General features: G+C 61.5%; 2 protein-coding genes and 1 non-coding gene across 3 annotated transcripts; all 3 read right to left on the bottom strand.

Annotated features, from left to right (window-relative positions):
- Positions 1-3128: 3128 nt before the first annotated feature.
- On the bottom strand, positions 3129-11222 carry Slc5a5 (solute carrier family 5 member 5). Its single transcript, XM_059244937.1, has 15 exons — positions 10866-11222; positions 10212-10277; positions 9995-10046; positions 9823-9890; positions 8995-9149; positions 8603-8743; positions 8396-8525; positions 7638-7726; positions 7331-7443; positions 7193-7263; positions 6805-6891; positions 6545-6726; positions 5134-5258; positions 4064-4179; positions 3129-3233 (listed from the first exon to the last, which is right to left on the bottom strand). Exons 1-15 carry the CDS (start codon positions 11220-11222, stop codon positions 3129-3131), a joined length of 1857 nt encoding a protein of 618 aa, XP_059100920.1.
- Positions 11223-13859: 2637 nt separating this feature from the next.
- On the bottom strand, positions 13860-15875 carry Rpl18a (ribosomal protein L18a). Its single transcript, XM_059244673.1, has 5 exons — positions 15747-15875; positions 14612-14791; positions 14399-14528; positions 14085-14194; positions 13860-13995 (listed from the first exon to the last, which is right to left on the bottom strand). Exons 1-5 carry the CDS (start codon positions 15762-15764, stop codon positions 13903-13905), a joined length of 531 nt encoding a protein of 176 aa, XP_059100656.1. The 5' UTR covers positions 15765-15875; the 3' UTR covers positions 13860-13902.
- On the bottom strand, positions 14246-14377 carry LOC131894791 (small nucleolar RNA SNORA68). Its single transcript, XR_009375022.1, has one exon. It is a non-coding gene; the product is annotated as a small nucleolar RNA SNORA68 (small nucleolar RNA).
- Positions 15876-16132: the final 257 nt, after the last annotated feature.

Below are 16132 nucleotides of genomic sequence, written 5' to 3'. Positions count from 1 at the left end.
TCTGAGGAAGCCCCAATACTTCCGCCACTGTGAGGCCTGACTGTGGGCAGGTCTTGAATCTCGAATTTGCCTAGGACTTGAGACAGTCTCAGGTAGCCCAGGCTGGCTTGATACTCTCCATGAAGCCATGGATGACACCTTCAGCTTCTGGTCCTCCTACCTCTGCCTCCCACGTGCTGGGAAGACAGGAGTGGACCACTCAGCCGGGTGGTTGCGTTTCTGCATCACAGGTGTCCTGGAGCCAGCCAAGCCTGGAGCCCATGCTGCCAAGGAACTTAACTGCTTCCTGTCTGCTGCGGCCCAGTCCCTCCTGGCTTCCTGACAGCGCCCCTGCTGCCCCAGAGCTAACAGGAATGTCAGCAGGCCCTTGGCCTCAGCCAAGGATGCCAGATCAGCAGGGGAGCCCTGGAGGGGAGCCCTTGAGGGGAGCCCCCCCCCCCGGCTCTTTGGGCAGTCAACGGGAGCGGGGACAGGAGAGGAAGGCCAGGGCTCTGTGCTCTGTCCCGGAGGGCCGCAGGCGGTTCTTGAAGGGGTCACCAGAGTCTGGTGAGTCAGCAGGTGGAGCTTCAACCAAGCTTCTAGAATTCCTGCTCAAAAGAGCCCCACCACAGGAGAGAGCCGCACAAAACAGCCAGGGGCCTGTGCGTGCAAAAATGCTAAAAACAATATTAAGAGATTGAAGCCAGCTGTGAAGGACACCGGACGGAGGCATGTGGGATTTTATCCCAGGGACCAGGGGGACCCTGGAGCTCCGAGGCCCGGGTCATTCAAACCCAAGAGGAGGAAAAATTCCCCAAGAGCAGCTCCCCATGCTGAGGAGCAGATAACATCCCACAGCCCTTCAGAGACATAGAGCCTTTGTGCTAAATGAGGAACTGAGGAAATCAGGCTGATGGGAGCTGGGGAGTGGATCCGGCTGCCAGCCTTGTGTCAGGTGACCGAAGGACAGACATGATATAGATTCCAGGTGTGGCAGGGCTGCCCCCACCCTGGCTGTCAGTTAATGCTGCTCTGGGGATGTTTGCCATTGAGATAAGAAAAATAATCGAGGCCAGGGTGAATCAGAAAAGAGGGCCATTGAGAGGGCGCAGTAGATAAAGGAGCTTGCTGCCAAGCTTGAGAACCTGGGTTCGATCCTCCAGTCTCACGTGGTGGAAGGAGAGAGCCAACTCCTGCAAGCTGTCTGGCTTGCGTATGCCCAGCGTTGGTGTGTGTTTCCACACACAAATAAAGGCATCAACCTTTTTAAACACATAAGGGAGCGATGGCTGGGCACGGGGCCTCACACTCTTAACCCCAGCACTCTGAAGGCAGAGGCAGGCAGGTCTCTGTGAGTTCGAGACCAGCCTGGGTGATACCGAGAGACTTTGTCTCAGAAAACCAACAAATAAATAAATAGACAGATAAAATAAGGGAATGGTGGGTTCCTGGAGGAGAGGATGTGGGAGGCTTCTGAGCTTCCTGCTCGACAAAGTGAACACTGAGGAGGTGGAGGCAGGAAGATCAGGCACTCAAGGTCATTCTGAGCTATAGAGCAGTTGAGAGGCCAGCCCACATGTGCCTTTACCTCAGTCCTGCCCCCCAAAATAAACAAACACCGCCACAGGAGTCAGCCAGGCCATGGCCACCGACTAAACGAGTTCCTCAGGAGAAACTGAGGTGCGGTGGCCTGAGGGGTGTGGCTTCCAGGACGTGGTCCTGCTCAGGGCCCCCACACATCCTGTTTGCACAGAGCCCCCCCCCTCGTACACAGTCTTCTAGACTTTCTTGTGCTGGGGACAGAGCCTTTGGCATGGCGACAAATCTTCACCAGGTCATGACACCAGCTGTCCCTCTGTCCGCCTGTTTGTCTGTTGTTGAGACAGGAAAACACTCCATAGCCCACACGAGCCTGGAACTCATAGCATCTCTCCTGCCTCAGCTTTCTGAAGGCTGGGATCACAGGTGTGTGCCACCATAGCTGGCTTGTTCCTGTGGACTCCCTAACTTAGAGTGGATTTGTCTCTCTGTAGATACTTCTTACACTATTTGCCTAGGGAACCAGGACCCCAAAATAGGTTCAATGATAAATTTTTTTTCAAATATTTTCCGTCTATGGGTTCATGGACTGCACAGATGTGGAGCCCAGATACTGATAGCCGATTGATTGTCATACGCCATTGCACATGAACCCACAGCAATTTTATTCATTGTAGACAAAAGCTGGAAACAAGCTAGCTATCCACCTGCTGGGAATGAGTGACACATTGTGGTATGTCCACACAATGGAATACTACTTGGCATTGAAAAAGAGTGAAATATTGATATACACAAAAGTGTGGAGAGATCAGTAGACAGCTGCCAGACTTCCTTAAGACCCTGTGTCCAAAACAAAAACAAAAACATATGGAGATCTAAGTGCAGTTCAGTGGTAGAGCGCTTGCCTAGCGCGTACCCAGACGTGAAGGGTGGGAAGCGTGGGAGCTGTGAGGAATTAGCAGAGGCTGGGTGGCTGATCACAAAAGAAGCACGTTCTCTGACAGTTCTGCAAAACACAAGTCCGCACTCAAGGTGTCACCATGTCCGTGTGTCTCGTGGGGCTCTGAGAATCGAACCCGTGGCAGTCCCCGGCCGCTCCCGCACCCTGGGGGCTCTGTGGAGACACCTCACTCTCTCTCTGCCTCGGTTTCCCTGTGTCTGCGTCCCTTCACTATTTTAAAAAACTCCTTCGCGGTGGTGGGGCTGGGACCCTGGGCCTGCTGCGTGCTGAGCAAGCCCTTCCCTGTTGATCAAAGTGCAGGCCAGGTAACCTACATGTGTTTGTTTGGGGGCAGGGCCTCCTGTAGCCCAGGCTGGCCTCAAATACGTAGCCGAGGATGCCCCTGAACTTTGAGCCTGCCCGGTGTCGGGTTGACAGCCCTCAGTTTCTCTGCCTGTGGAATGGGCCCCGGCGGCTGTCAGGAGCAGCGGGGCCTACGCAAGCGCTGACCGCAGCTCCACAAGGTCCCAAGGCTCCGGGCGGCCTCCCGGCGGATGCAGAACCGGGACCCGGGGACAGGGAGGGGGCGAGCCAGTGCCAGCCAGGCCTGGGTGCGCGCTCCCGTCCAGCCGATCAGAGAGGTCCGCGGCCGCGCCTGGCGTCCTGGGCCTCAGAGGTTGGTCTCGAGATCGCGGCCCGGGGACAGCGGGTGGGCCTCGTCGCCTGGCAGCAGGCCAGGCGTCCTTTTGGTCGCAGCGGGGATGTCTTCCGGACCCTGGGAGAAAGCGGAGGACATCACATGCCCGCCCCAGATCGGTCCCCGAGGACCCGCCGCCGCCACCCGGTGGTGCGCATGCGCTCCACCGAGCCTCAGCCCTGCGGTCTCAGGCTGTTAGTCAGGGTCTCTGTATCAGCGGAGCCTCGAACTTGCAGTGATCCTCCTGCCTCAGTGCTGAGATCACCACCAGGCCCGCACCCAGGTTCATAACATTATTATTATTATTATTATTATTATTATTATTATTATTTTATGTTATGGATATGGGTGTTTGCTAGCACGTGTGTGCGGGCCCAGGGCCTGCGGAGGCCAGAAGGGGACCCCTGGAGCTACAGACACAGGTGCTGGGCAGGGACCGGGTCCTCTGCGGCCACTGTCACTTGAGACAGGCTCTCACGGGCCCTGGAGGCCTTAGGCCTGCTGAGGTTGGCCTTGCGTTCCTGTCTCTGGGGTCACCTGCTGGAAAGCCTCTTTGTGTCACTCTGGTCTCTCAGGAGGTGACAGTCTCCCACTTTCGGGGCATGGGCTCTGCAGTCCCCGGGCTCGGCTCCAGCCCCGCCCCCCGTTTCTTATGTAATTCTGAATTAAGTAATGTTATCTTAAGAATATTCTTCAGAAGTGTCTCTCGAGTGGAAACCAGTTTCCCCCGCCACAGGCAGGAAATAATTGTTTAAAAAAACAGATATGGTAAAAATAGACAGTGCTCATCTGTGTCGGCCCCTGGGAAAGGGAGCGCTGTAACCGCGGAGAGGAATCTGCCCGGCCCCGAGGCTGCACCCGCCGGGTCCCCACGGCCCTGGTGCCCAGCCACCCGAGCTGGAACTGACCTTCACCAGGCTGTCCTCCAGGGTGGCGGCGTCCTCCTTCGGGGCCACGGACGCCGTCTGCCTGGCGAGGTCCCACCACAGCAGTCCGGGGCCCAGGGAGCTGCGCTTGGTGGGGCCTGAGGGGCAGGAGCACAGGGACTCAGGGTCGGGCCCGTCCAGCCCCGAGGCCACCCAACGGCTGCCCACTCCTGAGGAGGCGGGTTGGCTTTACTCTAGGTTGTTTTTCTCTTTTTGAGACAGGGTCTGTCCTGGAACTCATGGCAATCCTCCTGCCTCTGCCTCCAGAGTGTTGGTATCACAGGTGGGTACCACCTCTCAGCAAGCTGGCAGTGTCCAGCGTTCAGTCCACAAACTGTTTCAACCCTAGTGTCTAGAAGTTCAGCAAACCCGAGGGCGTCAACTCGCTCCATCAGAGCGGGACCCAGGCTGGGGCTGTGGTCGGTTATCAACGGATCCGCAGCTCAGTGGCAGAGGGCTTACTCGGCACACACGGAGCCCTGGCTTCCGTCCCCAGAACACATGAACCAGGCATGGCAGTGCATGTTCTCATGAGCATCCGAAGGTCAAGGTCTGTCTCGGCTACATAATGAATTTGAGGCTAGCCTGGGCTACATGAGACCCTGTCTCAAAAGGAAATATGTGAATCAAGAGAAGTAAGCATGGCATGGGTTGCGTGCACACATGCCATGCAAGCATTGAGGAAGCTGAGGCAGGAGGATTGCCACGAGTGTGAGGGTCAGCCTGAGCTACAGAATGAGGACCCCACTCCCCATCTCAAACCCAGGCAAACAGAAATCTGTGGGGCCCAGGAGCCTCCCCACGCAGATTTGGTTTCAGGACCGCGGACAGCGCCCCACACCCCGGGGCCTTAGCTGGGACTCTCCAGGAGGGACCTGCCTCAGTTCCCACGTCTGCAAAACAGAACCGGCCTCTGGGGCGCAGGGTGCCTCGGGGATGACGCGAAGGTGCCAGCTCACAGCGGAAGGGGACCCCTTCCAGCTCTCCTTTTGGGGAGTCGGGGTGGAGGCAGGAGGATGAACGGCTGACCTCGATGGAGGCCCCGCACTCACCCGTCAGATAGCTGATGAGGGCGCCACACAGCACGGTGGTCAGCGTGCCCAGAGCCCCGTAGTAGAGATAAGAGACCGCATAGAAGGTGTCCGCCAGGGCAGGGCGGCCTGCGTCCACTCCAGGGCTGGGGCGGGGAGGAGGTAAGGAGACATCCGTCCACAGCACACGCTCCGCCCACCCTGCCAGCTCAGGCGTCACTCAGACTCAGCGTGCCGGCTCTCCCCACTCACCATGGCTCCCCACTAATCTCGGAATTAAATGGAACTGATTGCTTAGGGGAAAAACCCTCTGGTCAACCTCTGAAGCAGAGGCAGGCACAGAGAAACATCCCGGGGCCTGACCACGCCTGGGAGGTTTCAGGTGGCCATGGAGCATTTTCTCTTCTTATTTTTCTGAAGGAACCCAGGTCCTCCCCCATGCTAGGAGAGTGCTCAACCACTGAACTCATCCCAGCCCAGGCCTCCTTGTGAGCCAAGGCCTAGCTAAGTTGTCTAAGAAGGTCTTGAAGTCACAGCTTCCTGAGTGCTGGGAGGAGAAGCTTATGCACACTTGGCTTTGTGCACAAAGGTTTGTTGAAATTCTGTTCACACCAGCCCAACCGGCACACCAGCCGCACGTCCTTAACTGATGAGCAGTTACACACATGTGGTATATCCACTCAGTGGAATATTACTCAACCACAAAAAGGGAAAAAACAATGGTATATCCTTCACTCACAGATAATCATGGGTGAACTTTCTGAACAAGTCAAGACACAAAAGCCCATATATTCTAAGATTTTGTTCATTCGAAAAGCCCAGAAGAGATAAATCCACAGACTCAAAACATGGATCCTCCCAGAAGCTGGGAGAATTAAAAATTTTAATTTATTAATGTAGCCCAAATTGTCTTCAAACTACCTCTGCAGCAAGGGTGATCTATGATCTCACCTGCTGCCTCCATCTTGAGACAGGCTTCTGCCACCACACCCAGCTAAACCTACGTTTTTATGGCTAGTTGTGAAGGGTGTTAATTACATCCCAATAAAAAACATAATATTGAAAAAGAAAGAAATAAAAAGTACCCAAACATGATGGGCCACACCCACCATCCCAGCACGCAGCAGGTGGAGACAGGAGGATCACGGGCTTGTTCACAGAGTTCTGGGGCCAGCCTGGGCTACATGAGACTCTGTCTCCAACTATTAAAATAAAATTAAATAAAGCCGAAAGCTAGGTAATTCCTTTGCCTTGGCCCCTCCGTCCTTCTGTTAAACTCAGCTCACATCCCCGTAGCCTCCGGAATCTAAACGTGGCCCCAGGGCCTTTGCACAGACTGTGTTTACCCCCTGGCAATGCTCTTTCCCGGCTCCCAGTCCCTGCCCGTTGACACCCTGACATCACACCCTGCACCCCACCCGGGGCTGCTCACCTGGGGACCCTGCCGGAGGCGTTGGCAGCCCCGAGTGGGCCCATGAGGACTGAGGCGTTGGTGCAGCCGGCGGCCGAGGTGGGCAGCACCCCCATGATTTGCTCCCCGGGTGGATACAGTGTGGCCCCCACGGCCACCCACAGGGATACAGCCAAGCCTGCAGCCAGCCCGGACAGGACGCCCTGGGGGCGGGGTCATCGTGAGGGGCGGCGCTTCCGGACCACGCCCCCGAAGACCACGCCCACACCCGCCCCACTCACCGGCGTGTTGCAGGCTGGGAGCACCATCCCCAGCGTGAAGGCGCCTAGCAGAGGCCCACTGATGACGCCCATCACTGTGAAGGAGCCCTGTGAGGCAGGTGGAGGAAGGCTGGGCTTAGCTACCACCGCCCGGGACTCAGTTTCCCCAATCCTCTTTGTGCCCGAAGGCTGGTAGACAACGACAGGGACAGTGCCCAGGTATGCCCTGGACCTCTCTATGTAGCTAAGGCTAGCCTTGAACTCCTCACCTTCCTGCATCAGCCTCTGGGACGGCAGGCGCTCACCACGCCAAGCCCCACCCTCTGGTGTCCCCAGCGGCCTGGGCATCTCCCTGAGCCTCGGCTAGGACTCACGTTGGGGGTGCAGGGCAGGTGGGGTTGGGTCTCACCTGGAGGACTCCGCCTCCCAGCAGCGAGGACAGAGCGGCCACCGTGAGGCAAGCCGAGCCGTAGATGAGGGCTGTGGGGAGGGGTGGGAGTCAGTGCGGAGCACCTCCCCGGCCCCACACCCGGCCCCCCAAACTCACAGAGCCCTTTAGAGATGAGGACGAGCTTCCGAGGGGCCAGGCTAGGCATCCGCGGCTTGATGAGGTCTTCCACAGTGACGGCCGCCATGGCGTTGATACTGGTGGATGCCGTGCTGCGGGCGGAGGAGGAGGACAAGGGCGTGGCCTCAGGGCACAGAGCAGCTGCCTGGGTACCGGCCCTCACACTGTCCTGCTGCAGGCCCTCTGCCTAATGGGCAGAACTTTGCATCCTCGGGGAGATGGCCAGTCAGTGTGGATCAGAGCCCCCCAAGGCTGAGTCACAGCTGGGGACGAGCAGGGCACTCACCTGAGGGTGCCACTGTAGGCACAGGCCAGGAAGAGCCCGGGGACTCCGGGCAGGTCCTCAAAAATGTCCAACACGAGCAGTGGCATGTACTGTGGGGACAGGGCCCCTGGCCGTCACGCGCGGGGCGTGGGGACAGGGCCCCTGGCGGTCACACACGGGCGTGGGGACAGGGCCCCTGGCCGTCACACACGGGGCGTGGGGACAGGGCCCCTGGCGGTCACGCGCGGGGGTGGGGACAGGGCCCCTGGCGGTCACGCGCGGGCGTGGGGACAGGGCCCCTGGCGGTCACGCGCGGGGGTGGGGACAGGGCCCCTGGCCGTCACACACGGGGCGTGGGGACAGGGCCCCTGGCGGTCACGCGCGGGCGTGGGGACAGGGCCCCTGGCCGTCACGCGCGGGGGTGGGGACAGGGCCCCTGGCCGTCACACACGGGGCGTGGGGACAGGGCCCCTGGCCGTCACGCACGGGGCGTGGGGACAGGGCCCCTGGCCGTCACGCGCGGGGGTGGGGACAGGGCCCCTGGCGGTCACGCGCGGGCGTGGGTGGGTGGTTCCTCTCTGTTTCTGGTGTCCCTGTCTCAGCGGTCCTATCACTGTGCTGTCATGCGGTCCTCAGGGGCATCTTTGCGGCTCTGGGTTGGCTGGCGTCCCTGTCGCCTGTCCCCGCTGCGCCCACGCTCCCTCCTGCTCCCAGGCCCTCCTCTGAGCCCTGTCCCGATGGGAAGGGACAGGGATCTGACGAGGGTGCAGCCCGCTCACCTGGTCTGGCGCCGAGATGCGTCCCCCGAGGAGCGGGTCGCAGTCTTTGTAGAAGACGAACATGACGATGCCACAGCAGGCCGCGCTGACCACGATCAGGAAGAGGCCCAGCTGGTTGACGAGCAGGGCCCTGGGGGTGGGGTGGTCTGAGAGTGTGGCGAGGGCAGCCCGTGCCCGCTCTGCGGGGCCCCGCTCCGGAATACTCACAGCTTGGCCTTGCCCTCGGAGCGGCAAGCCACGTAGCGCTGCACCTGGGCCTGGTTCACGCCGTACATGGAGAGCCACACCAGCGTGCCGCCCACTACGAACGTCCAGAAGGTGTAGCGGCTCCGGGGATCAGGGTCAAAGCTGGGTAGGGAAGGAGGCGGGTTAGCGCCGCGTGAGGACGTCTCCTCCCCGATCACCCACGCTGGTCAGGATCCTAAGGGGACGTTGGCAGTGGGTTTTGAAGTGTGAGTACGGGTTTTCTGTGTTGAGCTTTGCTCGCTTCTGAGACACAGGAGGTACTCAAAGACTATCCTCCATCATCACAGTGCTGGGGAGGCTGAGGCACCGATGTGAGGCTAGCCTGGGCTACACAGTGAGGCCCCGTCTCTCACTCCATCAGGTTGATCCGGGAATGGTTCTGGGCGAGACGGAGCACGTTCCCGGGGCCCCCCATGAGCATGGCGCCTCGGGCCAGGATCACCCAGAAGCCGCTGAGCATCACCACCACCTGGAACACGTCTGTCCAGACCACGGCCTTCATACCGCCCTGTGCATGAGAGGGGAGGGGGACGCGGTCACGCCTGCCCCGAGCTGCCCCGGCACCGAGTCAGGAGGGGCTGCGACTCCACCTCGCCTGGCTTGTGGGACCCCGGGTCCCCACCTGTAAATGGGGACAGTGTGCCTCCCCGCGGGTGGTAAGATAATGAACGGGAAAGATGCCCGGCCGTCCCGGCGGACGTTCCAGTACCTGTTCTCATTACCCTTCCTGTTTCCTAAGGCGTGCGTAGCCAAGGCTGGCCTAGAACCTGCAAGCCTGCAACCTCGGCCTCCCCAGGGCCGCGGTGACAGCAGCCGCTGCATCTGTTGTCTCACGCGGGTTATCTCCGCCTCTCCAGGAAGAGGCGCCAGAGCGTGCCGGCCCCTCAGGTGGCACAGCCGCGGACCCAGAGGAGAGCAGGCCGGAGCGTCGCCAGCTCCAGCTAAATCCAGCTCACTCTGGAAAGACGGAGGCTACACCTGGGGACCGGGGAGCCCAGCGCATGGGGGCCCTCAGGGCTGCGGGGTCCAGCTGCACCTGACGTGCCTGCCCATGAGCCTCAGGTAGGAGAGGCCGTGGGGGCCCCCCGGCAGGCAGGGGCTCCCCGGGGGGCGGGGAGTTGGGATGGTGCTGCCCGTCTGGGGTCGCCCACAAGACCGCGCAGCGGCCACGGCCCACTCACCACGGTCGTGTACAAGGTGCAGATTACTCCCGTGGACAGGAGCGACGCCCAGATGTCCAACCCGGTCACTGCAAAACACACCTCCCGTCAGGCCTCCGGCTTTCCGCCTGCTCCTGCGAGGTCCAGCCTGGGCTCCTGGACTCCCGGCCCCTCCCCCGCCCGCCAGTCAGACCTTGGTTCAGGATGAGCGCGGGCGCGTAGATCACGATGCCTGTGTACAGCATCTGCGGGTGGGGAGGGCGGTGAGGCGGGGGGCGGGGCCGGGGAAGGGGCGGGGCCGGACGGTGTGGGCGTGACGTAGGTCAGGTCGGGCGTGGCGTGGGTCAGGTCGGGCGTGGCTGGTGTGGGCGTGGCTGCCGTGGGCGGGGCGGGGCGGGCAGCTCGCTCACCGTGGCCACCAGGTACTGCAGCGTCCCGCAGAGCCGCACTGCTCGGCTGAAGCGAAGCTCTAGGTACTGCGGAGGGAACCAGGGCGGGGGGGTCACCGGCCACGACCCCCAGCACCCTCACCGTTCTTTCTCACCCTCCTCTCCCTGCGCTCACGGAGTTCTTTTGAGTCAGGGTCTCTCTGTGCAAACCAAGCTGGCTTGGAACTCCAGGCAATCCTCCTGCCTGAGCTACACGAGTACTGAGATATCAGCCTTCAGAGTGTCACTACTCTTGTTGGACGGTTGCAGGGTGCCCACCTCCTCCCGCAGATTTGAGATTGGGGCTTCCCTAATGAGTGCAGGCTGGCTTGGAACTCATGGCAATCCTCCTGCCTCAGCCTCCCCAGTGCTGAGACTGCAGGTCGGCGCCCTCCTGTTTTCACTACGCGTTGAGCGGTTGGGAAATACTGCGGGACCCTGGCCTCGCAGCAGGCGTTTGATCCGTGTGCGGGCGCGGGTGGGGGGCCCGGGCGCACGCGGGAACCGGTGTCGGCGGGCGGCCGCCGCCCCGAGGCTGTCCGGGCTGTGGGACCCAGACTGGCGCTTCCTCCTTCCTGGCCGTGCCCAGCGCCCGCGGCATCTTCCCGGAACCTTCCCGCGGGCCCGGTCCCCTACCTGGTAGGTGCTGGTGAGGCCCAGGCGGTAGAAAACGGGCAGGAAGAGCAGGGCGGTGAGCAGCGAGTTGAGCAGCTGGCCGGCGCACATCCACAGGAACTTGAGGCCGTAGCGCGCCGCCTCGGCGGGGACCCCGAGCACCTGCACGGCCGACATGAAGCTGGCGGCCAGCGACAGCCCCACGGGCACGGCCGCCAGCTGCCGGCCCCCGGTGAAGAAGTCGTCGGCGCTGCGCTGGCCGCCGCGGGCCAGGCCGACCCACAGCCCGATGCCCGTGGACACCAGCAGCATAGCCGCGAACACGCCGTAGTCCCAGGGCCCGAAGGTGGCCCGCGCCCCGACCTCGGCGCCCTCCATGGGGACAGGTGACTGGGTGCGGGGAGGGTGCGGAGACGTCCGGGACCCTCGCTCGGTCAGTGCGTGCGCGCCCCGGCCCTGCCGTCGGTCCCCGGCTGCGCGCCGCGGATTTATCGGGCTCCGGGGTCAGCGCGGCTCCGCCCCCCGCCTGGGAGGCGGGAGCGACCCGCACCCTTTCCGCCCTGGGGCTGGCGGGCCTGCAGGGGTGCGGGCGGCGAGGGTGGGGGGTGCTCCGCGACACTGGTGTCCTGACACTCTCTCCCACGTCCAGGGCTGTGGGCAGACGGGGCAACGGAGGCTCAGACCCGCGCTCGCGCAGCCTGCCCGGCTTGGTACCCGGCGCTGGGGTTCCCTCTCGGGGGCTTCCGAAAAGCGCTCGACTGAGTCCCTCCCCCAGCGGGCATGGGCCTTTTTCCGCAGTGTGGGGCAGGGAACTGTCCAACCTCGCCCTCCAGCCAAGCCCGGTGGGAGGCGCTCGGACACATTTGGAGAATTTCTCCCTTCTGTTTAGGACTCAGTTTCTCCCCGTCTGCACAAGGGCAGTCTGCACCTACCTCCGTGTGTGTGTGTGTGTGTGTGTGTGTGTGTGTGTGTGTGTGTGTGTGTGTGAGTTCCGGCCGGGGTGACAGGAGTATGCTCCACACCTGGCCTGGCCTCCTCGTCTTCCTGCCTTTTCCTTCCCACTGGTTGGCCTCGAAACCATGGCAATCCTCCTGCCTCAGCTTCCCTAGTGCTGGGATGACAAGTGTGGACCTCCCTGCCTCCACAAACTCATTGGCTTGTTCTTTGGGCGCCCATCTTCTCCCTCAATTGCTGGTACTCTGGCGTTTTCATAGCTTTAAGAGACTGAGGACTTCACCCGCTTGGGACGAGGCAGCCTGCGGCTCAGGAGCTGTCACCGTGGGACCCTTCCTGGATGAGCTGGTGGGGAACCTGGGGTGTCCAGGGTTGGTCCCCTGTCGAGCCCCCCACGTTTCGGGTGACCTAGCAAGTGGAGGGAGCCTCTGCCACAGGCTATAGACCGGCTCGGAGGGCCCTGCTCCCCAATGGTGGGACGGGTGCTGTCCCGTCTGAGGCGGATCAGGGCCCACAGCAGCAAGGGGTCTGGGACAGGAAGGCGCCTGAGGGGCTGCTGGGACGACCGGCTAGAGCCATCTCCTAAGCCTTGGTGTGGAGGGCGGGAGGGCGGGTGTCCTGAGGACGTTGAGCTGAGGGCCTTCAAGTCCTCAAAATGCTTGAGAATGGGTAGAGCAGAACTAAGAGATGGGACCGGCACCGGGCATCTCCCAGGAGCGAACTGGACTGGAGGGAAGCTTCCCGAACCAGGACTGTTCTGCAGAGGCAGGCAGGCTTCAAGTGTCAACTGACACGTGGGGACCCAACACTAGTCACAGCGAGCAGCAGAGATTTGTGCCCAATGTTCTAGCATCACTCAGAGCTGTGGCTGAAGTCCAGCCCAGGGCTCGCACAGCTCTGTGCGGTTTGCTTGTTTTTTCCAGACTGGCCTGGACCTGGGGAACCGCCTGCTCTGGCTGCCGAGTGCTGGGACTACAGGGATGAGCCACCACCACACCACCAGGAAGGTCTTTTTAAAGCCCATTCAGGAGAATCTGAGGCCAGGCAGGCCCACGCTACCAGTAACAAACCCTAAAACCGTGTGTATACGGGTGACCCGGTGGGTGCACGTGAATGCGGGTGCCTGTAGGTTAGAGGCACTGGATCCCCTGGGGCCGGAGTCACAGATGTGGGCCTAACAGGTGCTGGAGACCAACCCAGGTCCCCTGCAAGAGCTGCAGCAGCTCCATGCCCAAAGCATGCAACTCGAGCACTGGGTGTGGCCAGAATTCCCTTGTCCAGAGAACTGTGAACCATGACACCACTCCCCAGCTGGAGACGGCAGCTCAGGTGAGAGGAGGACCACGGAACTTTTGGTTGGTGAGATGGCTCATGACCATGAAAACTGGCTGCTCTTAGGGAAGGGGCCCACCGATTCGTAACTTCATCTCCAGGGGAGCAGACGCCATCTTTGGCCTCCTAAGTTAAGGAGGCGTTAAACACCTACAGACCTCAAGCCAAATTTGGTTTGTTGACAGGGTCTCACAAAGCACCCCAGAGAGCATTTCCTTTTATTAGCTCTGTCACCCGGCAGGAGGCCTGTGAGGACAGCAGTCTTAAGTCAGTGTGGCTAGCAGGATCCGTCAGAATCCAGCCAGGACAAGATGTCTGCTCCCTCCATGCTCCAACCCCACCTGCCTAGTCAAGGGCTCCCCAGAGCACCACCTAGCACCCGCACTGACACTTGACAAAAGTGCAACTCTCCGGTCCTCTAGGGCAGCCGGAGGTGCAGGCTGCTGGGGCTTGGCTGGCCTCTTTCCCAGCGGTAGAGGTTCAGCGCCAGGAGGATAAGGGGCTTTCAACCAGGTGGATTAAGTTCATGCTTGGAATTCTCAGGCCTGAGCCAGCACCCTGGAGACCGCAGAAACAGCCACCTCTCAATGTCACACACGGGCCTCATCCCACACAACCTGCGTCAGGCATGAAGCTGGGCTGGGTGCACAGCTACAGAAAGAGGCCTGTAGGGACAGCCGGTGCTTAGACATGCGCCCCTCCCCCTTCCAGGGACACAGAAACAAAGCACCAGGCAGGACTCTCTGGAGTTTTATTCAGTGGGTCTCTGGGTCTAGAAGAAGGTGTTGGGCCTCTTGGTGGTGAAGCGAGGCTTGTGCTGGCGCCGCAACACACGATGTGGCAACGGGAACTTGATCTTGGAGTCCTGCGGAGAGGGAGGGGATGAATGTCCAGGGCTCAACCGGGCGGAACACCCCCCACAGCCCTGCGTCAGCCCCCACTCGGGTCACTCACGTGGAACTGCTTGACGGCCGGCCGGCGGCACTTGCCCGCAGCAATCTCCTCCACCTTCATGATCTGGATGGAGTGCGCGCGGGCACGGTGCCGGGCACCCATGTCCCGGTCTGCAGAAGAAAGAAGTCAGCCCCAGGCACCCATGCGGCACCTGCCCCCAGGACTGTAGAACCTCCTGATTCACTCTGGGGGGCACCGCACAGCCCCCCAAAGGCGACGAAGCCCCTTTGCTGTGCGCACCACCGTTTAAACAGCCGCTACAGGGCAGCGGCAGTTCTTGGGTTGGGTGCCAGGGGGCTGGGCTGAGGACTCACAGCACTGTGTGACGGCTCCAGCGGTGGTCAGGTCCCGGTACTCGCGGTACATGTTGTGTGTGCCGCTGCGGGAGTCATAGCGCAGCCAGATGCCGAAGTTCTTCACACGCAGCGGTGATTTCTCAAACACCTGCGGGAGAGGAGAGCAGGGAGTGTGCCGCCCTGGCTCTGGTGGGGTCCAGGGGCTGCACACCGTGGGGCCCCAGGCCGCACCTGCCCGCAGTACACGATCTCTCCCGACGACTTCTTCATCTTCTTCAGCTGCGACACGAAATACCAGAAGCGGGACTTGGCCACCACGTGGTTGGGGGCGAAGATGCGCATTCGGTACAGGGGTGGCGTGTGGCATTTCGGGGTAGGCAGACAGCGCCCCACCACCTTGTACTCCCGGAGCTGAAAGACAGGGGACACGGAGCCTCCTCTCATCCCACAGGCCGGGACCTTTCCTAAACACACTTCAGAACGCATGGGCCCCGCTATGGAACGGCCTCGGTTTCTCCAGCGCCCGAGCCCGGCTCCGATGCAGGTGGCAGGCCCGTGTCCACAGTCCTCCTGGAACCTGCCGACTATTTTCACCAGGAGGTCCGCTCCACCCGCCCCCAGACCCGAGGTCGGCCTGCGCCTCGCAGCAGCCCGGCTCATCGAATAAGACGCCACACCCTAGAAGTTTACTTTTGTCCTTCCCAAGCATCGGGCGGGCGAATCCGGCCTCCAATTTGGAAACAGCCAAGGATGACTCAACCTGACCTGTGTGCTGCACCTCCCGAGTGCGGAGATAGCACGCGTGCAGCACCCACCCCGCGGATCCGGATCTGGAGGGGCCGTAGTGCACGCTGCCAGCAAGGGAGGTGCGCCTCCGTGCGCGGCTGAGCGCCCCGGGCTAGCTCTGAAATCCGGGGTGTCCTGTCTCGCCCCCCGAACGCTAATAATCAGACTGAACAACCACACGTAATTTTCTTTTTTGGGAGGGGGGGGGGCAGCGTCTTTCTCTACACTGGAACTCGCGACAATCCTCCTGCCCCAGCTTTCCAGGCTCTGCGCTCGCGGGCGAGCGCCACGGTGCCCGGCCACCTCCCGGGCAGAGGATCGTGGTCTGGGGTCGGGGAGCCCTCCGCGGCGGCTCGCCCGGCGGTGCGCGCGTCCGCACAGGCCGCTCCACCCGCGCCCTCCGCGGCGGCCGAGCACGCGGCGGCCGCCATGTTGCCGCGAGGAGCCGGCGGATCATGGAGAGCGGCCTGCGACCGGCAAGCGGGCCCCGGCGCCCACGCACGCGCCATCCCGGCGCACAGTCACTCCACGCGCTCCCGCCGCCACCGCCGCGCCCCTGGCCGCACTGCGGCCGCCGTACCGTGCCCGAGGCCTTCATGGCGGTCCGTCCTCGTCCGCCGCCCGTCACAAAAGGAAGTGTTTCTTTCCGCGCAGGCTCTCACCATGGAGTCCCTGGCGGAAGTCCCGCCCTTCCGGATGCCGTGCGTCCATTGGATACCTATACTAGCGCTCTACGATCTCAGCTTCTTTATTGGCTACAGGTCGGTCTGTATACGCCCCACCTCTCTCACGCCGAGACTACAATTCCCAGGAGGCAGCGCGACGAGCTTTTACAAGTTCCTCCGGAGCTACGACAGAGCCTCCGAGCGCGGGGGATGCTGGTAGTGGTAGGCGTAGTGGGAATCCAGCGACCTTCCTTCCTTTCTTTTTTTTTGGTTTTTCGAGGCAGGGTTTCTCTGTGTAGCT

The sequence above is a fragment of the Peromyscus eremicus genome, chromosome 17 (assembly GCF_949786415.1).
Source record: "Peromyscus eremicus chromosome 17, PerEre_H2_v1, whole genome shotgun sequence".
Taxonomy (NCBI): Eukaryota; Metazoa; Chordata; class Mammalia; order Rodentia; family Cricetidae; genus Peromyscus; species Peromyscus eremicus.
The sequence above is the reverse complement of the archived record's forward strand: the minus strand, read 5'-3'. Positions and strand labels throughout refer to the sequence as shown.